This window comes from Lactuca serriola, chromosome 1, assembly GCF_051521515.1.
Source record: "Lactuca serriola cultivar US96UC23 chromosome 1, Lser_US96UC23_V15, whole genome shotgun sequence".
Taxonomy (NCBI): domain Eukaryota; kingdom Viridiplantae; phylum Streptophyta; class Magnoliopsida; order Asterales; family Asteraceae; genus Lactuca; species Lactuca serriola.
This window is the reverse complement of record NC_136408.1, coordinates 64,273,740-64,300,758: the sequence shown is the minus strand read 5'-3', so window position 1 is coordinate 64,300,758 and position 27,019 is coordinate 64,273,740. Positions and strand designations below refer to the sequence as shown.

The 27,019-nt window shown below is 33.1% G+C and overlaps 2 protein-coding genes across 3 annotated transcripts; both read left to right on the top strand.

The window, feature by feature from the left end:
* Positions 1-4,907: 4,907 nt before the first annotated feature.
* LOC145089883 (aspartic proteinase 36-like) lies at positions 4,908-8,560 on the top strand. Of its 2 annotated transcripts, XM_079028275.1 has the most exons (11): positions 4,908-5,370; positions 5,822-5,951; positions 6,040-6,290; positions 6,374-6,601; positions 6,814-6,976; positions 7,248-7,321; positions 7,422-7,518; positions 7,858-7,921; positions 8,004-8,075; positions 8,190-8,311; positions 8,424-8,560. In XM_079028275.1, exons 1-11 carry the CDS (start codon positions 5,114-5,116, stop codon positions 8,433-8,435), a joined length of 1,470 nt encoding a protein of 489 aa, XP_078884401.1. In that variant the 5' UTR covers positions 4,908-5,113; the 3' UTR covers positions 8,436-8,560. The 2 variants fall into 2 exon arrangements, with proteins under 2 accessions (XP_078884401.1, XP_078884398.1); XM_079028272.1 differs by having other exon boundaries at positions 4,909-5,370; positions 8,190-8,560.
* A 541-nt stretch (positions 8,561-9,101) lies between these two features.
* PAB7 (poly(A) binding protein 7) lies at positions 9,102-16,499 on the top strand. Its single transcript, XM_079028267.1, has 10 exons — positions 9,102-9,445; positions 10,192-10,310; positions 10,395-10,588; positions 10,710-10,969; positions 11,060-11,166; positions 14,831-15,020; positions 15,112-15,407; positions 15,497-15,664; positions 15,777-15,977; positions 16,111-16,499. The coding sequence occupies exons 1-10, from the start codon at positions 9,232-9,234 to the stop codon at positions 16,321-16,323; spliced, it is 1,962 nt and encodes a 653-aa protein (XP_078884393.1). The 5' UTR covers positions 9,102-9,231; the 3' UTR covers positions 16,324-16,499.
* Positions 16,500-27,019: the final 10,520 nt, after the last annotated feature.

The window sequence follows — 27,019 nt, the reverse complement described above, 5'->3', positions numbered from 1 at the left end:
TGTGGATGTTCTTTTCTCTAGATCTTCTTGTTATATTTAGGATCGGGAAACGAAAAGGGTTCTATCTCAAGGAAGGTGTAATCATGGCCTATATGTTCTTTCCAATCAACCGGTGGCGTGTGCGTTTTTTGCTAGACATGGATCCAAAGCTTCATTTGAATTATGGCACTCTCGTTTGGGGCCTGTTTTGTTTGACACTCTTTTTACTTTAAATAAACTTGGTCACATTTTTGTTTCTTCTATTTTGCCTTAGCCGATTATATGTTCACCGTGCCAACTTTCGAAATCGTACCGATTGCCTTTTAGTAATAATGATAAATGTGCCACTTGTGTGTTGGATTTGGTGCATTGTGATCTTTGGGGACTCTCTCTTATTATTTCTGTTGATTCATACCGATATTATGTTACGTTTGTTGATGATTTCTCCCGGTTTACGTGACTTTATCAGCTTAAAAACAAATTCGACTTTTATATTGTTTTTGAGATGTTTATAACCTTTATGGAGAATCAATTCTCCTCTAAAATGAAAAGTTATCGAAGTGATGACGGTACAAAATTTGTAAACAATCATGTTAAAACATTATTAAAAAAACACAAGATTTTTTTTATCAAATATCATTCCCCTATACACCCCAACAAAATGGTCAGGTTGAGCGAAAACATCGTCACATTATGGAAACCAGACTTGCCATTATGTTTCATGCTCACATTCCAGCTCAATATTGCGTTCATGCTTTTAGTTCCTCGGTGTACATTATCAATCGTCTTCCCACCAAGGTGCTCTCTATGAAGTTCCCATTCGCGATATTATTTAATCGGTTCGCCGCTTATGACATTTTCATTCGTTTGGGTGTCGGGTCTATCCGTATCTTCATGATTACTCAGCTCACAAGTTGTCTCCTTGAAGCATCCCATGTATATTTATTGGGTATCATTCTCAATACAAAGGCTATCAATGCCTTAACCCAGTCTCGTCTCATATTTTTTATTACCCAACATACTCGCTTTGATGAGCTCAATTTTCCCCTTGGTGGTTCCTCTACGGCGGCTCCTCTTGCCTCACTCTCATTACATGAATTTATTGCGGATGTTTCAGTCAACTCGATCCCATCCTCGATTCCTGTTGATAAACCGATTCCACGTGCGACATCCATAACCCCCCTTATGTTGTCTGCGTTGATCCTGCTTCGCCTATGCCATCGGTTCCAACTATCTCGGTGCCTGATCCGACTCTCGATTCTGCACCCGCTACTGATGGTAACCCGATCATGATACCATATCCAATCTCACGCCCGATACACCTATTCCTGATTCCGATACAAACTTGCCTGACGAAGGAATTCCTTCGACACCCGACCTTGCTTCCACCCCTGCTCTATCTCATCCGATGATCACTTGGGGCAAAGCCGAAATATTTAAACCTAGCTATTGGGTTGATCTCACGCATGTTGCGCCTCGTGGCCTTTGTCTGTTGTTCTCACTTCTTTGGAGCCTATCACCTATGTCGATGCCATGCGTGATCCTATGTGGCATGAAACTATGCGCTCTGAAATGCATGCTTTACATTATAATCAAACATGGACCTTGGTACCACGTTCTTCTTGTTTGAATGTTGTTGGGTGTTGTTGGTTGTTTCACACTAAATATCGGTCTGATGGTTCCATTGAACGCCATAAGGCTCGGCTTGAGGCTTAAGGTTTTAGTTAAGTTCCGGGTCTTGACTATTCTCACACTTTCAATCTGGCTGTCAAAGTTGCAACGGTTCGCATTGTACTCACTCTTTCAATCAATAATAGGTGGTCCTTACTCCAACTTGATGTCAACAAAGCATTTTTACCCGACACACTTGGGGATACAATATTTTTTCACCAACTGCTTGATTTTGTTGACCCTCGGTTCCCAAATCATGTTTGCAAACTCAACAAGGCTATCTATGGCCTGAAACATTCCCCTCGGGCTTGGTTTCATCGCTTGAGTTCTTTTTTGGTGGCCAATGGTTTTTCTTGTAGTCGGACATATCCATCTCCTTTTATCTTTCACCGTGATCAGTGCATTCTTTACTTATTGGTTTATGTGGATGATCTAATCCTCACCAGGTCTGACACCACCGTTATGACTACGTTTATTGATAAGCTTTACGATGAGTTCCGCATTAAAGATCTTGGGCAGTTGAGCTATTTCCTTGGGCTTGAGGCGTCTCCCTTACCAAACGTTTTGTTTCTTAGCCAGACTAAATATGCTCATGATATTGTTTCACGTGCAGGTCTCATTGATGCGAAGCCTATGACCACCCCTTGCTATGAATACCTTGTTTTTGAGTCGTGGTCCTCTCTACAAGGACCCTACTCATTATCGTTCATTAATTGGCACACTTCAATATTTGACGATTACACGACAGAATATTTCTCACGTTGTCAATCAAGTCAGTCAATTCCTTGCCGCCCCGACTGTTGCTCACTTCCAATCTGTGAAAATGACTAATTCGATATGCCAAAGGCACTCTCACTCATGGTATCAATTTCTCGCATCCATCATCTACTACCATTGTTGCTTATTCTGATTATGATCGGGCTCGTTACCTTGATACTCGCCGTTCTACCTTTGGGTACTCGATATTCTTGCAGGGTATCCTGGAGTGCTAAGAAGCAACCTACAATTTCTCGCTCCAGTTGTGAATCTGAATATCGAGCCATGGACTACACCGCTGTTGAACTCATGTGGCTCACACATCTCCTTCGTAAATTGCATGCTTTGCCATCCGGTCGACCTACTCTTCTTTGTGAAAACCAAAGTGCATTATTCCTCACTCACAATCTGGTTGCTCATAAACACGCCAAACACATTGCTCTCGATTACCACTTTGTTCGTGAACTTATGGTTTTCGGTAAACTCATCACTATGTTCGTTCCAATCAAACTTCAGGTAGCGGACATCTTTACGAAGAGTCTTCCTTGAGAACAATTTGAGCAGTTCCGTTGCATGCAACATCTTGGTTCGCCACCTTCCGATTGAAGGGGAATATTAGTCTAACATAGTTTATTGTACTCTTATTGTATTTACTTATTCTCTAGGGTGTTTGTTGTAAATTTTATATCTATACAATGAAAGTAACATCCAATGGTCTATGGACATGGAGATTAATTAATAATCTCAATTTCGGGTACAAGTAGAGAAATTTTTTGAAAAAAAACAAAAAAGAAAAAACTATGAAATATGAATAATAATCTGAAATTAGACATTCTAGAGAAAGTTGTTATTTTTCAAAAACTAAAAAACAATGATTATTTTCTTTTAAAAAACCATTTATATTGGTTAGATTTCTTAATTTCTCCGTATTTTAATTTGTACTAGGTGTGAAATTAATGTATTACACGAGTTTATTAAAAGAAAGTTTTGGTAACCACAAAGACCATGTTCATAAAAAAATAAGTAACGATTGAGTTTATGACCTTTTGGTAAACCGCATGGACTATTTATGTAATTTAGTCTTAATTAATCTATACTAATAAAATTAATTAATATGAAAATGGAATGTACTATCTACATAAATATACATATACATTAATTAATATATTAATAGAAAGAGGAATTTAAAAATAGAAAGTTATTATGTACATTAATTAATATATTTAAAAAATTAATTAATATGAGGTGACATTTAACATGTGAGAATTGAATAAAAGGAAAAAAAACTATAAAAAAGACAAGTGGATACTAAATTATTCAAAAAAATCTAAAAAATAACAAGTGTGAAAATGCAAGAGAAGATGACATGTGGCAAAATCATTATTATTTATTAGGGTAGATTTTAAACTTGTGCTAAGATCAAGATTCGGAGTTGCTTATAAGATAACAATTACATTTTAAAAGGCCACATATTGTCCGGTTATATTTGAATTTTGTGGTTGACAATTACCTTGCTTTTTTAAACAAGAAAACTTTATTTTAGACTTAGGATTTAAAACCTTTATAAAAATAAAATGATTTTATAATTCATTTTTAAATTAGTTGTGAGACCCGTATATTATACGGGTTGGAAAAAACAAAAAATTAAATACGAAGGTTTAAACAAAAATTTATTTAAATTTGAAATTTTAGATTTAAAATTTTAATTTAAATGGAAACATATTAAATACTATATGAGTTGTAATATTGTAATTTATTGGTTATTTTTAATTAAAAAAAACTATTAATTGAGGTGTAAATGTGAGGTGTTAATTAAAAAAAGATAAAAAGAAAAAGAAAATGACAAATAGAAAAAACATTTATTCAAAAATACCAAAAAATAACATGTGTCCAAGTTAATGAGATGTTAATTAAAAAAGATAAAATACTTAAGAAAATAACAAATGAAAAAAACAATTATTCAAAAATACCAAAAAATGACAAATTATTTTCATTTATTAAAGAGCATTAAACTAGCGTAGCAAGGGTGTTTCAGGTTTTTCACGAGGACAAAAGTAAAACAAAACAAGATACAACTCTTGATGATCAAGGCATAATTCATAAACTATTGCACCTGGCAATAACGATGATAGTTAGAGGCAATTATTGGCAAAAAGCCGTCAAGTTGATATGGGCCAAGGAGTTGATGAGCAATGGATGATAGTCTTATTCAATCTATTGGGAAACCCATAAAAAAAAGTGGTTGAGTGTGTTTACTTGGACTACTTTTGTTACATCACACATGACTCGATGAGATAAGATTAAGCCATACTACAAGGGACTAAATAAACTTTGGATCAAAGGAATATTGGTTCCATAAATATATTAATCATCAAAGGCAACGTAATTTGAAAAAATATTGATAATTTAAATATTTAACAAATGTTAAAAAAATAAAATACAACATGAGAAAAGACACTCATCCGACACACGACTAAAATATAGACGACTTCCGCAAGACTTCTGCAAGTATTACACATTCCAGTCTCTCTCTCTCTCTCTCTCTCTCTCTCTCTCTCTCTCTCTCTACAGGAATGCTGTAAGTAAACGCTGTTCTAATTCGATTCAAGTAAACGCCCATAAAATTTCTACATATACTGATCTATATGGTTATCGTTGCATAAGAAATTTTCAAAAAGGAAGCATTTGGAGTTAATTCATTATAAAAATGCCGGTGAAAACTGGCGTTGTGCTATTGATCGTCTTGTTGGTGGCGGGTACGGTTGCTTCGGTGGCGTATGGTGGCGGAGGTGACTATTCGACGACGGTTCTAACTTTGGTGAGGGCTTTTCCGGCGAACAAGACGGTTGAGCTGGAAATCCTCAAGGCACGTGACCGTGTCAGACACGCTCGAATCCTGCAAGGCTTTGCCGGCGGCGTTGTCGACTTCACCGTCTCCGGTACCTCTGATCCTTACTACGGCGGGTAATTTAATCAAATCCCAAAAAGGAAATTCTTCCGGTTATCATAATTTCATATCAACTTTTTCTTTTAAAAATACAACTAAAGCGGCTTAAAACATTTCACTTTTATGTTTGTCAGTGTTTTATGCTTTCGTAATCCCTCCTTCTAGACTTGAATTCAGCACATTTTGACCCTAGATTTCCCCTCTCTGTCTGTGATTACTGTACTTTTTTGTGATTTTAATCACTTTTCAGTTATTTATTCTATGAAACTTTGTCGTTCTTTGTTCTTGGGTCAATCCGTATGATGTGTTCGTTTGTTTGTTTCTCATTCTCTGTACCAAATTATTCCCACCAAGTTTGATTTCCAAAATTCACCATTTTTGGGCAAATTTCATTGGTCTTGCATTAAATAGCATACTGTAAGGTCACCCCTTTCGATATGCCCATATCATAAATTTTTCATTTTGCAGGTTGTACTTCACAAAAGTGAAATTAGGGTCTCCACCAAGAGAATTCAATGTGCAGATTGATACCGGAAGTGACATCTTATGGGTCACCTGCAGTTCTTGCATTGATTGTCCGGAATTGAGTGGATTTGGTGTACGTTTCCATTTCTACCTCTTCTAAAAACCGTTTAATTTCATCACAACACTTACTAAATGCTAATTCACCTTGTTTCCGATTTCAGATTCCCCTCAATTTCTTCGATTCTACAACCTCTTCAACTGCTTCTCTGGTGTCATGTTCAGACTCCATATGTTCTTCCAATTTCAAAACTGCCGATACATCATGTTCAGATCAAACCGATCAATGTGGTTACCAGTTTCATTATGCAGACGATAGCGGGACATCTGGTCATTACGTTACAGATTTTCTACATTTTGACACAGTTGTCGACCCTTCCACCATTACCAATTCATCAGCTTCTATTACATTTGGGTACGCTTTTTTGCAAGATTCAATTTTTATGCATTCAATGTTGATCAATTTTCCAACAATTAGGTTTTTTTTTTTGGTGACAGGTGTAGTACGTATCAATCTGGTGGCTTAACGAAATCAGATAAAGCAATGGATGGGATTTTTGGATTTGGGCAACACGATCTATCTGTTGTATCACAATTATCTGCTCAAGGAATTACACCAAAAGTATTCTCCCATTGCTTACGTGGAGATGGAGCTGGTGGGGGCAAACTTGTTCTTGGTGAGATTTTGGCTCCGACCATGGTTTATAGTCCCCTTGTCCCATCACAGTACGTATTATTATTTGCTTAAATTACTTAATTACCATCAAATTGCATGAGGGTAGAGTCAAATGAAGGGCATTTAAGTCATTTTCATCTTTCAATGGCCATGTAAAGTTGTAAATAAAACTAGTTGGCCAAAAGTGTCACAGATACCATGGTTGGGAAAAGAAAAGAAGAAAACGCAAGAGGGGTAATATCGTAATTTTGTTATTTTTCAGGCCTCATTATAATCTTGATCTTCAAAGTATTGTGGTTGGTGAGCAGTTATTGGCTATTGACCCTACGGTTTTTGTGACATCTGACAATCAAGGAACCATTGTTGATACCGGAACAACATTGACATATCTTGTCCCACAAGCATTTGATCCTTTTGTTGATGCGGTTAGTTTTTCTTTCAAATTACTATAAATTTGTTCTCGCATATATTTTTAATAATGCACACGAGGAGGGCATTTTTGTCTTTTGCACATACAAGAGGTCGTGAGTGAATCCTAATCCCATCTTTTTGGGTGGAACAAAAAATCGCAATTTTTGTGATTTTGTCTCATTGACACCACATCAAAGTTTAAACACAGTACAATCTGTTCTGTTCTGTCCTATCAATGTCAAACGCAGTACAACTGTTCTGTCTTGTCTAACTTATTAACTGCAGATTACGGCTGTTGTGTCAGAATTAGCAACTCCGGTCCTTTTAAATGGAGGCCAATGTTATTTAATGGCGTCGAGGTAGTTTCCAAACATTTATTTATTATTATTTTTTTAAATAGTTAATCTACCTTTCCATCTGAGATATACAAGTAATTTTTATTTTTATTTTTTTAAACAGTACAACCGAGATATTTCCCAAGGTTTCATTAAACTTTGCAGGCAGTGCATCCATGATTCTAAAACCTGAAAACTACCTTGTGCCAGGAGACCCTATTGTGAGTTTATATTCTTGTTACAAAATAATTGCAATATATATTTTTTTTTTGGGGAAAAAGTTCATGATTTCGGTTAAATATAAGATAGCGTTGAATGAAAGAAATAGCAATGTACTTCCATATTGATTTGTTTATTATAACATTCTACTTTTATTTCTGTATATTAAGCCTTGAAAAATCTACCGATTTTCTACTACTATAATTTGGTAAAATTTTCAAAATATTGTGTCCTAATAAGGAGAAAGGAAAAGTACAAGGCTATAATTGGGTAGATTCTTTAAAGTAGAATGGTATAATAAAGTAGCACACTCTAATAATAGTTGAATGGATTTTCTACAGGATGGTGGTATTCCACAATGCATTGCCTTTCAAAAAGCAAGCAATGGGATAACTGTTCTCGGAGGTCGGTTAACATATAGCAATGAAATGACTATTTTACCCTTGAGGCGTTAATTTATATCGTATGATGTATTGATATAATGCAGATCTTGTTCTAAAAGATAAGATCTTTGTTTATGATTTATCGAGGAACCGAATCGGATGGACGGATTACGACTGTAAGCATATGATTATCATCCGATTTATGAAATGACTATTTTACCCTTGAGGCTTAGTAATTTCGTTTATGTTGTTTTAATTTATAAACTTATTTGGTATGTCTTTGTATTCAGGTTCGGCTGATGTAAATGTCTCAATAAAGTCCAACAAGAACGAGTACATGAATGCAGCACAGTGGAGTGCGGGCATTTTGTTAGGGTTTATAAGTCTTGAAGCTCTTCTGGTGCATATATTAGTAGGGTCATTTTGGTCTTTTTTATTATGGTGACATGAAACCTAGTAGTTGGGAAATAATCTCATTATTTTTTTGTTTCATATGTCCATTCGGTTGGCTGGTTTTTATTCAGGTGATCGGCTAGCCTCCATTTTGCTCCTTAGGGACAACTTTTAATTTGGCTCAATTGGTCGACTTAGAGGCTTAAATTTTATCTCTAATCTTTCTTGAATGGAATGAATTTGTAAGAAAAGAGTAATATTTACATAATTTTTTTTTGTCTAATTTAATGCTATTTAAGGCATAGTAGTTGTTTCTGTTGTTTTATGATCGGCAATTTGATTAAAACTAAACTAAACTAAAATGTAGTTGTGTGAACAAATATTTTCATCTGTGATTTTGATTTATCCTTCTAAATGCAAGGTGTTTTGACTTGATATTTTTTTAAATAAATTAGTGGTATAATAGTCATAACATTTTGTTTTTAAGCGAATAAACCAAAACCATGGAAATAAATATCGTATCCCATTAAAAAAAAATACAGAAACAATACATATATATCATGCAAAGTTAAATATATAATTTACTCAAAGTGTTAACCACGCGCCGCTTCGTCGAGAGTGAGGGGATTTAGCGCATATCGGAATTCAGTAACGATAACCAGCAAATTCCATGCAAAATCCATTACAATTATCAACAAAATATATTATATTTATTAAAATTAAATTTAATTAATAAACATCCCCTAAAAAACGCTTCATTTGAAGGAAATAAGTTTTCCTCTCTCCATATTTAGTCCCCAAATTTAATTCCATCACCGAAACGCCACTTAGGTAGTTGGGTTTCCCCCATCTCTCTCTTTCTTTCTTTTTCTCTCCCATTCTCTCTTTCTCTCTAACATTGTCATCGGAAAATTTACAATTCTCCAGTGGGATTCAACAATGGCGGCCACACCACCACCACCTACGCCTTCCACGACAACGCCGCCACCGGCGTCGTTGTATGTAGGGGACTTGCATCCGCAGATCGATAATCTGCAACTTAGCGATGCCTTCTCCGAGTATAAGAGCATCACGTCTGTACGCGTTTGTAAAGACTCATCCACCGCTCGCTCTCTCTGTTACGGATACGTTAACTTTCTATCTCCTCAAGATGGTACGTATATTGTATATATATCCGATCGATCAAAAACAAAATCGTTTATGGTTTTTACGTATCATCTCAATTGCCTGATTTGTTTTCACAGCGGTTTTTGTTGATTTTTGAATTCAGGAATCTTTTGTTTGCGAGTGATAGTTTTTTAATTTATTGATCCTTGTTTGCGTTTTCGATTTGGATAAGTTTTGAGTGCGTTTTGTAACTTTTAGAATCCCAAAGAACGTTTCGTAGATTATGAAGAGAATTACAAACTATATTTTATGTATCTTTTATGAATATGAAGTCGTCGGTCGACGTTTGGATTATGACCTCTATAAACAAGTGTATTGCAACATGCATGCATAACTCTAGAAAATCGTGAGAATTTCAGGCGTGTTTATTGTGGGAGATTAATAGTTGATGATATATTTCATTTGTCTACAAACAATCCTTCGTTAAATAGAAAGTGAGTGATTTTCTGATCGTGTGATTATCCTATTTTCACATACAAAGATCTATATATCTCGATCGAGTATATATAAGTCATTGACTTAATTATCAACATGAATGCAAAACTGTTATGGTTGCATGGAGTGCATTGTTTGGGATATTGATAAGTACTTCGATTTTATACATAGAAATATGAATAATCTTTATAAATGATCTTTTGCATGTATTCTAACCCTTTTTTCTTATAAAGTAGTTAGATCACTTAGTACCATTTACTGATTTTGAATTTTTGATGTCATTTAACTTGATCGCAGCTAGACATGCTATCGAGTCTAAAAACAACACCATGTTGTATGGAAAAATGATAAGGGTAACATGGTCCCACCGTGATCCTGATGTGAGAAGAAGTGGCATTGGCAACGTGTTTGTCAAGGTAATTTTGAAAAGTATTATTGTTAATTAATTATATGTTTGGTGTTTTGAATTTAATTAATCAATCTTGTATTTGGTTTTGCAGAATTTAAATGAGTCGGTTGATAATGTACAACTTCAAGAAATGTTCAAATCATTTGGTAATATATTGTCTTGTAAAGTGGTTACACATGAAGATGGTAAGAGCAAAGGGTACGGATTTGTTCAGTTTGATTCTGTGGAATGTGCAAATGTTGCTATTGAGAAACTTAATGGCACTAGTCTTGGAGGCAAACAGATGTATGTCTAATTCTAATTAATCAACACCAATACTTTGCATTACCTTTGAAATTTGAAAATGTATATTAGTTCTTGATCACAATAAGTATTTAATTTATTTATTTTCCATTACTTGTCATAGATATGTAGGGAAGTTCGTGAAGAAAAGTGATCGAATATTACCTACTCCTGATGCTAAGTATACAAATCTATACATCAAGAATCTTGATGTGGATATTTCAGAAGACATTCTTGATCAAACTTTCTCAAAATTTGGAAAAATTGTGAGCTTGGTTATATCAAGAGATGACAATGGTGCTTCAAGGGGCTTTGGTTTTGTGAACTTTGAAAATCCAGATGATGCTAGGAAGGCTGTGGAAGATGTGAACGGGATGAATCTTGGTATATATGATTATGTTTGTGGGTATTTGTTTGTTTTTATAGGCAACTTGCTAGCGTTATTTTAGCCTGAGGTATTTGTTGTGAGTTCAGGTTCAAAGGCTTTATATGTTGCGAGGGCTCAGAAGAAAGCAGAAAGAGAACAAATTTTGAGGCGTCAGTTTGAGGACATGAGGAAAGAACAAATAGCAAAATATCAGGTACGAATAGTTACAAATTTGTTTTAGTTGTTAGTGCATCCCCAATGCATGATTAATAAGAGTTGAATGAAGGAGAGAAAGGGATGATGTTTATATGAATAAATGGGAGAGTTAGCATCTCAATGGCACTTTACCATTTGTCATTACACATCATCAACTTATATTAATTAATTTAAGACTACTAGCGTTTTACCATTTGTCATTACACATCATCAACTTATATTAATTAATTTAAGACTACTAGCGTCACAGACCATTGAACTCTACAGATTGAACTCTATAATGTCCAATGGATTGTCACATCTGTCACATCATAGCCACATCATCATTTTAACTTTTTATTCAATTTTACTCATTTACATCTCCAAACCATTAAACCCAACAAAGTTTAATGAATTTTCATATCATCATCATTATATTTTTAAACATAATTATATATTTAAAAGTAAAAGATATCATAGTTAAAAAAATACATTGCTTAAAAATACATTAAGTAAAAATTATGAAACATAAAACATTTAATACTTAAAAATATATTAATTAAAAAACACGAAACCTAAATAATATAATATCAAAAATATGGTTAATTTTATTTTTGTTTAAAATAAAAAAAATAATATGAAAATATAAAATAATACGAAAATATGATTACATATATATTTGGTTTGAAATTTAATTGAAAAAAAAAGATTAATTTCATTCAACCACTTAATGATCATATAACTTATCCATTCAACACTCCTCCATGTCATCACCCATATTCCATTCGACCTCTATTCAATCATAATCATCATCCATTCAACTCCTATTAAACCCCTATTGTGGATGCCCTAAGTTACAATATTGCTCCTTGTGGTTTATACCCATATATAGTTGTGGTTTATACCCATATATAGTTTTAGTTAAACTTTTGAATTTGTGACATGGTTCATTTGAATGGTTTCCAAAAATTTCACATGTGGTTCATGACATTATTGGTAACCCAATGACCATTTCTATAAGTTATTGAAAACAACGAAAAGAACCTTCCAACCCATTGATAGACACCTCAAACACCTAACTCTCTTGTCCCCTCTTGGCATCTCCATTTGCCATAGAACTACCAACCTATACCGGCGAAAGGAGAACATGGAATTTTTGTTAATTTTGATTTATTTTAGTGGTGTTGGTGTGTGATGGGTTTGGGTTTTCATTCCGATCCCATACATTTTTTTTTTTTTTTTTTTTTTTTTTTTTTTTTTTTTTTTTGTAAAAGATGGTTTTTGAGCCTAAAATGGAGACAAGATAATTAACTAAATGCTAGAAAAGAACTCGTAAAAAATGCGAAAAAAATTATGAAGGTATTTCAATTCCATATTCGTAATACCTAATACTTGCAGTCATACCTCATACCTGTCAGAAACGAAACCAAGAATCGAACAAAATTGCATATGTGGTTCTAGTTCGGTTTGGTTCTAACATTTATTTTGTTCATCCCCTACCTTAAAATTTATGCATAGTGGATGCCATTGAACATGAAAATAAAACCTCATTATTAATCAAATGAACTTTATCAATTAGATTTCAGTTAATAGCATCCTCGTATTAAAAGTTTGTTCATCAGTTTTTTCATCTGACATAAGAGCATCTTCAATTATATCACCTGAATGGTTACATCTTTCGATATTTTTTTATCTTTATTTTATCTAATATATATATATATATATATATATATATATATATATATATATATATATAATGTTATATAAAATCTCCTACATTTAATTAGTCATTTTTAACATACATCATATTTTATAGACATTGAATGTCACAAACAAAGGAAAGTAACAATAAAATTATACTTGGTCTTTATTTTTTAACATAAAATAGGAAAAAATTATTACGTCATAATTATAAAAAAAATTAAAGATTGAAAATGTTATATATTTATTATAAATGTTATTTCAAAAATAAAATAATATTAAAAGATGAAGGGGTTAAAGATAGTAAACATAAAAGTATATTGACCACCAAATATATATTAATAATCTGTCAATAGAAACAAAACAAATAAACTATTAGTTAAAATGATAATAATTTATAAATAAAGTAAAACAAATAAACTATGAAATAAGCTCTCTCCAAGCGCATACTAAATAAAACAAAGCCTCAAAGTATATAAATGCGGTAAAGTTTTGTTTTACCAAAGATTATTTATAGGTCACATTAGTCTATGTTTGATAATGTGTTTAGCTATCCATTGTATGAAGAAAATAATACAAAAATTAAATAAATAAAATTCATAACTGATTAAGGGCATGTTTAATACATAATGAGTGTTTAAGAGTCTCTAGCGGTTGACAAAACGCTTGGTTTTGAACAAAAAGTTTCGTTTGGCAATACATGCTTTTAGCATTTAGTTTAAATAGAACGCTTCAAATTCAAAAGTTACATCAAATTGTGTTTAACAAAACTCTACCAGCTACCAACTAGTTTTTTTATGTCCTAAATGATTGAACAAGACTATTATCAAGACATGTATCAAATTTTTACAAACATATTATCTAGACATGTGGCAGACTATCAATGGTCTTTTATTATTATTTTTTTCTTTTCTCAAGAGATAGCTACAACAAAAACAAGCCTCCTACACAAAAACCAAATTGGGAACTTATGAGGGCGTAGAAAGGTCCAAATGGCATGAAATCGCATAATGACTCCAACTGAAAAAAGAAGGGAAAATGACTTAAAAACCCAACGAAGTTTCCAAACCATTCAAAAAACCTCAATCATGTTTTGTCTGTTCAAAAAAACCCAACGAACTTAACATTTTGTCTAAAAAGTCCAAACAAATTCCAAACTGTTCAGAAAATTCCAGTTTTGTTTTGTTTAAGTTCGTTGGGTTTTTTTTGAACAATCAAAACATGATTGGAGTTTTTTAAACGTTTTGGAAACTTTGTTGGTCTAACAAGTCATTTTATCGATACAGTAATAAGTCACATCATCTGTTTCTCTTATTTGACTTTCAGGAAAATGTAATTTAGTTGGGTTTTTTAAACAAAATGGTAAGTTTGTTGGGTTTTTTTGAACAGACAAAACATGATTGGGTTTTTTGAACGGTTTGAAAACTTCGTTGGGCTTTTAAGTCATTTTCCCAAAAAAGAAAATAACCATCAAGGACCATCACAACAGGCTTTCGGATAAAATCACCTTGAAAATTGCTAATCCAAACACCCTTAATTACTGATTTTATTCGCAAATATTTTTCCATCAATAAGTGATAGGTTGTGAATTGCTTTAATGCAAGAAAACCAATAGGAGTCGTACCCATTTGGCAAAGGTTCGCCGAATCAAGACACCCAATTTTAAAATTATTTTTTTTTGCAAATAATTTAAAGTAATTGTTATTTTGGTATCATATATACTATTTAAATTATAATATTTTTAGTCAATTTAAGATGTAATTTAATTACTACTAAGATTTTATAAAGTGCACATAAAAATAAAAACTAAGTGATAAATGATTAAATAAAGTTTTTAAAGAATAAATGATTTGTAAAAGTTAAAACTTTATAGTCATGAATATTCATATGACAAACTATCAACTAGAGTTGAATATATAGGAGATGGCCTTCTGAATCCTTAACCTTTTCATCCGAAATTGATCACTACTTTTTAATTTCAGGGTTCAAATGTTTATGTGAAGAATATTGATGATGATGTCACAGAAAATGAGCTGCAAGAACACTTCAGTCAGTGTGGCACAATCACATCTGCAAAATTAATGTGTGATGACAAAGGACTTAGCAAAGGATTTGGATTTGTCTGCTTCTCTACACCAGACGAAGCAACCAAGGCTGTGAATACCTTACATGGTGATCAATTACCTAAATTACCATATACTCATTGCTTTAATTTCTTTTATTTATTGATCATATGTATTTCTTGAATGATGCTTAATTACAGGATACATGTTCCATCGAAAGCCATTGTATGTAGCTATTGCTCAAAGGAAAGAAGAGAGACAAGCACAATTACAGATTCATTATGCACAAAGAATGGCTGGACTTGTGGGCCCATCTTCTATGATCCCTAGTGGCTATTCTCCATATTACTATACAGCTCCTTCTGGTATCATTTCACAAGTAGCTCCACAACCAGGGATCATGTATCAACCTATGGCAATCAGACCAGGATTTAGGGCTAACGCTTTTGCACCTCCAACAAGACCCACTTTTCAGCCATCTCCATACCCTACTTTTGTAAGTTCTCTAGGGTTTCTTTCACATGGTGATGATCACTAAGCGTATTCCTCAACATGCTTCATTGCATTTAATGTTTCCTTTTTCAGATTCCTAACAGTGTAAGACCGCATAGACAAAATAGAGGGAGGATGAACGGACATATGCAGCAGCAGCCGCCGCCGCCACAGGGTGGTCATACTCTTCCATATGTGCCACATTTGCAACAGCCTAATCCTAATCATCAGACTTCAAAGGAATCATCTAGCAATCAACAGGTCTTCATCTACTTCATTTGCTACTTTATAATAATAGTGATAATTAATTAATGATTTAGTTTTTTCTTCAACAAATTAATTGTGGTAATTATCAAGTTATATATGGATGCAGCGGACAGGACAGGTGAAGTATGCACCAAACGGACGTACTTCACGTGACATGAACAAAGGAATAACGATATCTTCTTCTTCTTCACCTTCAAATTCTGGCGAAGGAGCAGAGATGTTGAGCAGTATGCTTGCCGCTGCTTCCCCAGAGATTCAAAAACAGATGCTGGGGGAACGTCTCTACCCCCTCGTCAACCAACACAAGGTATACATATTTAAGAATCTCTGGTAAACATTTGACTTGTAATATATATATAAATCTGGATATGGTTAACTCAATTTTTTTTTTTTTTTTTTTTTGTTGTTGTTGGTGGTTAAAATATATATTAATATTACAGCCGGATCTTGCTGCAAAGATCACCGGAATGCTGTTGGAAATGGACAATTCCGAACTGCTTCTGCTTTTGGAGTCGCCGGAATCTTTGGCTGCTAAGGTGGAGGAAGCTGTGCAGGTGTTGAAGCTTACAAAGACCCAAGTGTCTACCACCACTGCCAGTCAAGAGACTATTAGTCATCCCAGTATCTTATCTGCTGGGGTGGCAGTCAACTGAGAGAAAAATTACTTATATCTATATTAATTAATTAGTTTTTCTGAAACTATAAACTTAATTTTCATATTGGCATCAAACTACCGTAGATTTGGATATTATTGTTGCACCTTCTTTTGGCATTGCATTTTTATATTTTGTTTATATATAAAACTTTTAATGAGATATATCGTTTAATGGTACAGTTTTTTTTTTTTTTTTTTTTTTTTTTTTTTTTTTTTTTTTTTTAGTATTAATAGGGTACATGTACCAAGCCATACATCATACATATGTACCGATCCATGCATATATGCGGATCCACATAGATAACCACTAAAGTACGTACATGATGTCGTAATAGTACCAAAGAGCATTGGAACTCATGGTAATATTGTATTATGATTGACGTTTGACATATCCTTTGACCTCCAACGAATAGTTGTTAGATGGCTACAATGTACACATCGATGTACCTTCGAGTATCAAACCATTAATGCGACAAGACCTTAGACCTGCTCGGTGGAGGAAGAGGTCATTATCCTTGCATATTGGCTATAAATAAACGACTAAAACGATTTCACAAGGTACGCTATCATCTCGCCATTAACTAGATATAATTTACAATATGCTACCCTAAAACATCTTTGACTTTATCGAAGCGTTGGCCCGGAAACACCTCCCAGTCATCAACTTACGAATTGTTTGTGTCTCTAAGTATGCTTACTTCAAAAGAGTCACTCTGGTCCATGGAGGACGGACCATCAAGTATACATACTCATATGAATTGTCATCATGTTGATGAATTCAAGTTTTAAGAAATAAAGATGTCTCAAGATAAATGTATTGTGAAAAATTATAAGTAGTGTATGTATGTATATATATTTGCACAAGGTATTTGGACAATTACCAAGTACAAAGGAGTTACGTACTATGCAAGACCATGGTATAAATTAACCGTAATGAGAGTAAGTGTGCGAAGCAACAATGAAGATGCATAGGGCATGGGTGACTTGTTCACGGGATATGATGGCTAAGGCTATTGGGTATGTATCTGAAGATTATGTTTTAATGCCACCTTATGATGATGGACACCACCCCAAACAAGAGTAAGAACCTTATGATGATGATGTGAAATATATATAAATTAAATGGTTAAGAATTTAGAGCTTATATTGTATAGATATCTTAATTAATGTTTAATGTATATGAAACTATTTGCTAGTAAAAACAAGAGAAAAAAAGAGTTTGTGCACTTATGTGTACAATTGTGTGTGTGTGTGAGAGAGAGATTTTGGAGTTTAAGGATCATACGTTGTTAAGACTTCTCTCCAATCATCCAAATGAATCTCCAAGTAAGAGATTAACCAAGCAATTCCAGTGAAAAAAAGAATGAATGTCTTGAAAGCTCGAGTTTGAAGCTTCTAACAAGGATTTGATCTTCATAAGGTATGATTAAGTTTAAAATCACCCCTTGTTCAATTCTTGTTGGTTTGGATACAAGAATCAAGCTTATACCGAAACTATACTTGATTTCAGTATTAAGACCGTAAAATATTCAAAAATCTTTGAAGTTATGTTCTAACTAGTTTTTCTTATTTGGGACCGGTACAAGAGTTTCTAATAATTTTTTGTTTCAAGTATGGAGGTATAATACCTTATGGTAGTTTCAAACTTGCTCAAACACTTCCGAATGATCAAAATCGAAAAGCGAAAACTAGCTTTTTAGTTGGTTTGTGATCATTATGCTTTGTACCGAATACTTACATAGCATATCCTACTACCCTTTATAAGTACAAATATGTTTTAATATTTTATAAAACAATCCATGCATGCATGTTAGACCATATAAAAATAAGTTTTATAAATAATGAAATACTTACTTATGATTTTGGGTAAATATAACTAAAGTAAATAACTCAAAATTGTATTTTTATACAAATACGACTTTTTAAGATGTATCAGGAATACTCTACAAATGTATTTACGCAACAAATACATATGTTTTCTATAAAAATGAAGTTAATACATAATATAAACATATTTTTATAATTTGGGTTCAAATGAAAAGGTAAAATAACCCTGAAAATGTATTTTATACAAATACGAGTTTCTAGACGTATTGTACATTTTGGACACACTTGGTTTATAAGTGATTTGAGTATACTTTGAAAATAATTAGGTATATATACTTTATATAAAAATTGATCATTTACTTGGGAAAGTACTCATGCACAAGTTGGTATTCATTTAAAAATGAAAAAAATACAAAAATGGATATTTAAGCACAAATTATGGTTTTGTGTGTATTTTAAGGGGTGTTTTAGTGTGTAGCTTTTATATAGCTTATTGTAACAACATGCCTTATTTAGATATATTTTCCATTTATTTTAGTTTCCTTTAGAATAGTCTTTTATAGAAAAATTCTAGAAACTCTCTACAAACATAATAAAAGGCCCATGAAGAGTCATCATCCAAAAACATTCTAGAAGTTGCCTCATAGTTCCTAATAGCTTCTTGCCTCATGTATATAATAGCTTCTTGCCTCATGTATATATATATGGATCTCACATTTCATTTATCCACACCTTGTAATTGAGTGTGAATTCTTTAGAGCAATAAAGAATTTTCGAGTTTTGAGTTACTTTCTTCATTTTCTTGATTTTGTGTGGTGGTTCGAGTTAGAATGACTTAGTTTAAGGACTAAGTGTGGCACATTGAGCTTAAAGAGTCAAGTCTATGACATTATATACACTTGCATCTTTAAAATGAATTTTTATGGTTTAAATGGTATTAATAACATTAAGTTGTTATAATGGGGTTAAAAGTTTTATAAAATATATTGTTTTAAGAGAATAAACCCTAATTTTTAAGAAAAATAGACAAATGTAAAAAGGGTTCCATAATAATTATTAGATGAATAAGTAACGTAATAAAATTATATATATATATATTAATCGTTTATCCGCGCAAAACGGCGGTGACGAATATTTTATGGATATTTTCTTTACGGCTGCCAAATCGAATCATAACTAAGTTACAAAATATTAACAATTCTTTAGATCGTAATCCTCAAAAGCTGAATGATGTGACGGTATAATATTACAAGTGATAAATATAATTTTTTGGTTTGTCAAAAGGTATTTATATATGTAAGATAATTACACGATTTATTTTTTATATATGATAATTTGTTTTTATCACTTTATGAACTCCTTTAGACAATTGCATGAAATTAAAACCAAAGTTTTGTATTAAAATTACTAAATTTATTAATAATATATTTGTTCATTAACAAAATTTATAAATCGTGTCTTATTTTCACAAAATTTATATATCATTTTTTAATGCCTTGTTGATTGTTAATTTAACCAACGATTGGATTTTGAATTACAAAAAATCAAAAAATAAAAATTATGACAGATTCATATATTTATTTTTGATAAATCAAGTCTATTTTGTTTTCAGGGTCTTTCAAAAAATTAGATGTATAGATGTGGGCCATGACTCAAGTTGCTTAAATCAAAAAGTAACGTAAGAACAAACATTTTATATATTTTTTTTAATCGACAAATCATTTTATATATTTTCTTTAATTGAAAAATCTAATCTACTCCTATGCTAACAATAGCAGTTCCACATATGAACACGATGAGACTTGAACCGTTGACCTTAAAGAAGAAGGACACCACCTGATACCGCTGAACGACAAGCCCTTTGGTAATAACAGACATCCATTTAATTATTTGATATAACACCCTATTGATATTTTTCCTGTTAACTTTTATATTTCAAACTAGACGGGTATCCCTTGCTTCGCAAGGGGCAGAATGTATTTGTGAACTATTTATGTTGTGAATGTGGAATAAGCTGTGTTTAGAAATAGACATGTTACACATGTATTTCATTATATTAATCAAGCTGTAAGGGGCTAGAATAAGATACTCAAAAGAATTCATTACTTAGGTTATGAAAGAAAGAAACCAAAAGGCTGATAATTAATCACACATTTCTGAAATACATTTAAAAAACAACTTCATTTCACAAATATTCATCTCAGTTTGATTGGTTTTAAAAGACAGCAGCTAAGCAACCTGTTGTACCACCAATGGACACCTGATGGGTACAATAGTTACAACCTATAAGGCAAAATAAATGAATCAGCCTGCGAGTGGAAATTTTATATTGTTGTAGCAAGGAACTTTTGAAAATAGCTAACTACAAGTGCAAGAAATATAGATTGTACATTTATTTAAATATTAATTATAGCATTATGTTTTCATTTTCTTGGTTAACAACTTTATAGTAAAAAAAATTACCAAATTATATCAGTGCAAATTGCCTTTTATTTGGGTTATATTGATTTTTACCTTCAAACATACATGTAAGAGGCAGATGCACTAATATAACGTTAAAAAATAAAAAAAATAAAAAAACAAAGTCAGTAGTAAACATTGTAAGTTTTCAACTCCTATTTATTTGGAAAAATATCCATTTTTAACATTAAAATAGAAAAGAATAAAAAAGATTGTTTTCATGTTTTTATATAAAACAAATACTATTCTAACAGTTCATTTTTAAATTTTTGACCATGTGAGTTATTGGGAGCATGAGGAAAGTTGTCACTACGAAAATTACCCTTAGCTTTCATCTCTGCAACATAAAAACTCATCTATGCACCTTGACAATATCCTCCATTTTTTTTCTACTTGGTGATGTCATCATCTTTCCTGACATATTTACAACAGTATTTATAATTTCAAAAAGATTTCAAGAACTGAATTCGGAAGTCAAGTTGGACATATTTTGATAAAAAAAAAGTAGTACGTCATGCTCTTGAAATAAGCCTACTGTAAAGCAAGAACCCTAAGTTTAGGCATCCGACCGTTGCCCATTTTTTCCTTCTTACCCCAAATAAGATGACTTTTGGCCCGCACTTTCTACTCTTCCCCTGTAAAGCAGCTGAACATGATATCTAATCCGACAGAAAATGTTCAACTAATGCTTACAAATTAAGTCCGAATTTGTACATACAAATAAAAATAATGCAGAATTACATATTCGCCCAGACAATAAATATAAGTAATTAGATTTTTTTATAAATGATAATTTTGAAGGAGGATTTAGGTACTTAACACCAACAATTAGAGGTACTTCTCCTGTTGTCATTGTTAGTTGGAAGACATTTTCATAGAATATGTGTGATCTTCGCCTTGGTGGTCTTGTACTCTTGAAAGATTGCCAGGTTTGAAGTCCATACTTATCAGTTCAAAAACTGACAAAAATAACACCTTTAATCAGTTAATATACACGAAAAACTTAAGAGTAAAGAAATAATAATGTAATAGGTCTAAAATGTCTATTTGGCATTTTAACAAACAGTTGGTGGGATAATTCAGTTAAGGTTTTACTAAGCTTCAGAATGGAGAACCAAATAAGCAACGAAATCAAATAAGGCAAAAAAAAGGTCTGATGCTCCTTTAGTAGTCGCAGAACATATTTTTTATTCTTGATTGCATTGATATTAAAGTAAACTCAAATAGATAAATAACATAAACTATAATACATATTCAGCCATGAACCTTACCTTACTGTGAACACCTCCTAATTTGTCCAACATCGTTGAATGACTCCTGTAGATGGAATTTTAGGTCAATTTAACAGTTGATTTCCTATAATTTACTCTAAACAACAACAAAAAAAACCACAAAACCGCATACATAAATGAATTGAAAAGGTTGATTGTGGGTTTGAGAAAGTGCATGACAAATTGGAAATAAAAACATACAATTTGAGTGTAAAAAGTTGTTTCTCCGAATTCACGTCGGGGTATTGCCTGCATCAAACACCTGGAGTTCGAGGTAATAAGAAATTATTTGAATAGAACCAACAATACTCTCCAAATGATTCAATAGGTAGTAAACAATACCATACCTTTAATGGACTGCAAGTGTCCTCAGAATAAAGAACAAAAGAAGAAGACAGAAGGTTGGGCATATCTTCCAAAATCACTGTAATCAGTGGAATCCATTACAGACAAATAATGAACAGACATGGAAGGTTTGGGAGGAGTTCAATCGCTACTCTTCCCACCTCCCTAATGGAACATCGAGTGTCGGCATCCACATATGGAGAATGGGAAGTGATGTGTCATGGGTGTCTCTGTGGTGGTGGTAAGACACAGTGGAGACGAAGGGTGATGTGCACGGAAGTACCCACTAATTTTATAATTTATAACCTAACAAACTTAGACTAACTATGCACTTGTAGACAGTGTACATAGTCAGATTACAGTATAGCTTAGGTAAGTCGGGTTTCAGTCACAGGGGACGATGTTATTAATTAATCTATTCACTACTAAATTAATCTAACTATTAATAAACTAAAAAAGGGTTTTTATCTGATTTTGCAAGATCAGACTAACTTAATTCTTTAACAAAAACTCAATCAATAAACAAAACTCTTCTGTTAGTTCGAATCCGCTTTCACTCAATGGTTATACATTAGCTAGGACTATTACTGTTGGTTACCAATTAAAGAAGTATTAACAATTTAGTTCTAAATATACTAATTATTAATCAATTCATGTAAATCTATGTATGGTCACACAATAGTTAACATAGAATCACTACTAGAAAAAGGCCTTTTACGACGCTCATTGCGCGTCGTAAAACGCTCAGACGACGCGCAAATGCGCGTCAAGGAAGGACCTGTCATAAAGAGAGATGACACGCTTTTGCGCGTCGTCTATAGACGACGCGCATTTGTGACACGCATTTACGACGCGCGGTTATGACACGCAATGCGTATCAAGGAAGGCCTTGTCATAAAGGAAGACGGCACGTATTTGCGTGTCGTAACCTTACGACGCGCGTGTTTATAACACACAGTGCGTATCAAGGAAGCACCAGTCAAGAAAGGCCATGTCATAATTGAAGACGACACACATTTTTGTGTATCGTAATTTTAATTTTTTTTTAAAAAAAAAAATATATTTATATATTTATTAATTTATAAATTAAATTTGCATTTAATCTCTCATAATAGAAATAAAATACCATATACAAAAAATACAATCCATTGCATAATATAAAATAAAATACCATATACAAAAAATACAATCCATTGCATTTAATTTGTATGTATAACAAAGACACATGTGTTAAACTTGTTACCATTAACATCTAATCGTATAGACTCGAGTGTTAAACTTGTTACCATTAATATGTGATTCATAAGTCCTTTCAACAAAATTGTTACCTGCATAAATGAAAACAAATAGGAACATTAACAGCCCAGCATGCTCAAGCCTCATCAATACAACAAAGGAGACAAAAGTAATGTAATAAGCCAAACATTAAAACCAAACATTAATATAAGAGATGGGAAATCTTTTACCTGAATATAACTAGCACCAAACAAATCACCATTTCCAAGCTGGAATTGAGTCCGATGCAATGTGACTAAAAAAACACAAATCACTCTCAAATTTCACTTACCCCTTTCACTTTCACATAACACCAACCAACCTACTTATAAGTTGCTAATTATCTGTAAATAAATGTGAGTACTGAGTACATTGCTATAACGGGTAAAGAAATGCAAAAACTTAAATAAATTTCATTGCCCATATTTATAAACTTGAAACAGTTTTTTACCTTGAGAACGTGGGAGAAACCTGATTGGTAAATGGAATAGCGTGCTATCTCACAAAGATCACATGAACTCAACTTCCAGAACTGTATTCCTCCACCAAGGGTTCCTTTGTGAGATGGATTTGTAAGGGGTCATAAGTAGATGTATCCAAAAGATTGCCTTAAGATATTATTGGAATCACTTCCACAATATTTTTAACTACATCTAATTTTTACTTAGAAAAACAATCCATACTTAAATTCCTCAAGATAGAAAGTATGCATATACAAACAAACATCAAGGCAAAGAGTGAGTAACTTGGAGTTGATTGTATAATAGATGCAATATTGCAATTCTAAGGCAAAGCCCAAACTAGAAATCCTTTAACAAGGAACAAAAACAACATTCTTAATTTGCTGGTGGCTTAAGCTTATTATTAGAAACAAGAAACGACAACATGATATCTGTGGTAAAAATTCAACACCCTTGGCTTATGTATTTTCTACATAAAAGAGTATGACAGTGAAATCTACAACAAGGACCAAATGGTAAAACAGAAACAGGACTTGGACTAGGAGTTTACATAGAATGCTCCGCCATGCTGTCTTCCATACACATCTGATTATTATTATTATTATTATTATTATTATTATTATTATTATTATTATTATTATTATTATTCGCAAGAACAGGAGTTGGGTTTCCAAAAACTGTGGAGGGGGTTGTGAAAGACGGCTTGGTGGGACCAGATGTGGTGAATGAAAACATGGAAGATCCGGTTGATGCGGTTGTATTAGATGATGCACCAAATGTGATAGGTGGAGTTGTGGCTGCAGATGATGCCCCGAATGAGAATACTGAAGAGTTTGGGGGTTGCCAAGAAGAACCAAATATGCTAGTGGTGGAGGTGGACCCACTAGTGGAATTACCAGATTTTCCCTCTAAAGAGCTAATGTAAAAAGTAGGAGCAGAAGATTCAAATAGAGAACAACTTGAAGAAAACTGGAAGGGAACAACCTGAGTAATAGGAGTAGATGTCGGTGTGTTTGACTGAGAACCACTGGCGGCAGTAAAGAAAGACCCCTTCGATTGAGCAATGGTGGTGGAAGTGGTGGCTGGAAAACAGAACCTTAATTAACAAAATAAAATCGATTTAAAAGTTAAAGAAACTAGAAAATACAAATAGTTAAAAAGACTAGAGAAGTACCTGCCATAGATACAATTTTGATATTCCTTGTTTTTTATATGTTATGCATAACTTAGAAGGGAGTATCTCCAAAGGGAATTCTAACAATCACAATTTTCCACTTCCAAATAAAACCATCCTCATTAAATACATGTCCATGAGCTTCCTGTGCTTCAAGGGTAGTTTCGTCCCAAAATGCTACATATCATACCTGCATACACCTTTCTATGAGTATGCGGACATTAGAATTAAGGATTTATAAATTAATAGTGACAATATCACCATAATCAAAAGGATTCCCAACCACAGAAGCTGCAACAAGTCCACTACTATGAGGCATGAGCCATATCCATCATCAAAAAATCACCAACAGCAGCTGCAATATTTTTCAAGTGCAACGATCATACATGTCATTATTATATAAGAAAGAAAAAAAATCAATATTATATTAATATAAAAATATTATATTTTTTTGGAAACAAAAAAAGAAAGAACACCAGTAGAATCATCAAGACGATAAGGCATAGATTCAAAATATATGGATGTTCCTGAAACAAAAAAAGAAAGAACACCAACAGCTCTGTCCAGGCTCCTTTTTTTGGATTATAAATCTGGGTTCCTTTGATAATCACAATGTGGGCTGGTAAGTTCACACCCCATGCAAGAGTAGCTGTTGAAACAAGTACTTGAATGTGTCTATCAGCAAACAGTTCCTCAATAAGTTGACGATCAGCCCTAGCCATTCCTACGATGTGTCTATACGCACCTGATTCTTTCCAGCCACTCTAATCACCTTTTCATAACAAATATCATTCATCAATTGAAATCTCTACAATGGCTTCTTTACTGTAATTCCAATATACTGTTGAGCAAGTGGGCAAGGTCTGTAACTATTGTCAAAATGAAACAGGCCTTTCTCCAATATACTGGTGACAATGATTTGTGTTTCTTCAATTTGTTGATGGGTCAAAGACTGATCTCCACTCAACTCCATCACAGTGACTTCATAGTGCTTCAAACGATTGGACAGGTTGGCATGGTTGAGATCTTTACAAGCTTCTCAAAAGCTTGTTGTGATTTCTGTAAGAGCCTAAAGGAAGCTCACACTTCTTATTTTCCATCAAAAGACCACCTTGCAGCATCCCTATCAACAACATCCCTTCGACCACGATCCCCATTTCCACCACCACTCTCATCCTTCGATCACCTTGCTTCTTCTCTTATGCTTTTATCCAAGTTCTTCTTCCTCTCTTTTGTTGTTGCCCTGGTGGCATGCAGTTGTTCCAATGTTGCAGCCAAATCAGGCCCCAGTCCCATCATTTGTTCTTCAATTTGCTTCCTTTGTTCTTGATCTTCAGCCCTTGCAAGACAGGTACACCACATAATCTTCAGTCTGTTCCTCAAAAGATACTTTATCAGACTAAACTTATCAAACTGAAGATGCACCAAACAAAAGATATTTCATACACGAAGGTAATTATTCCAATATGCCATTTATGAAATCCGATAAATACAATTGTAATGGCTTTTGACAGACTTATAACTTGAAATCAAATATAATTAAAACTGGAAGTCCCAAAAAGTCCTAAATTGAAAAGAAAAAAAACAATTAAAATATAGAATTTACTTGAGAGATTGTAGATCTGTAGCCAGAAAAATGTAGATGAGGCAACAAAGACCAAGCCACTAGGCAATTGCTAACTGGCAAAATCTGGAATCAGGTTCAGCCTGCAGAGTGCAGCAAACCTCGACTTCCAAGCCATAGAGAAATTGGGCAAACTTGCAAAAAGTAAATAAATAAAAATAAAGCTGTGGTTTTTATTTAATATAGAGAGGAGAAGATATGCATGTTTTATTTATATTAAAATTGAAAGCTAAAAACGCAGAAGGTGAGAATGAGAA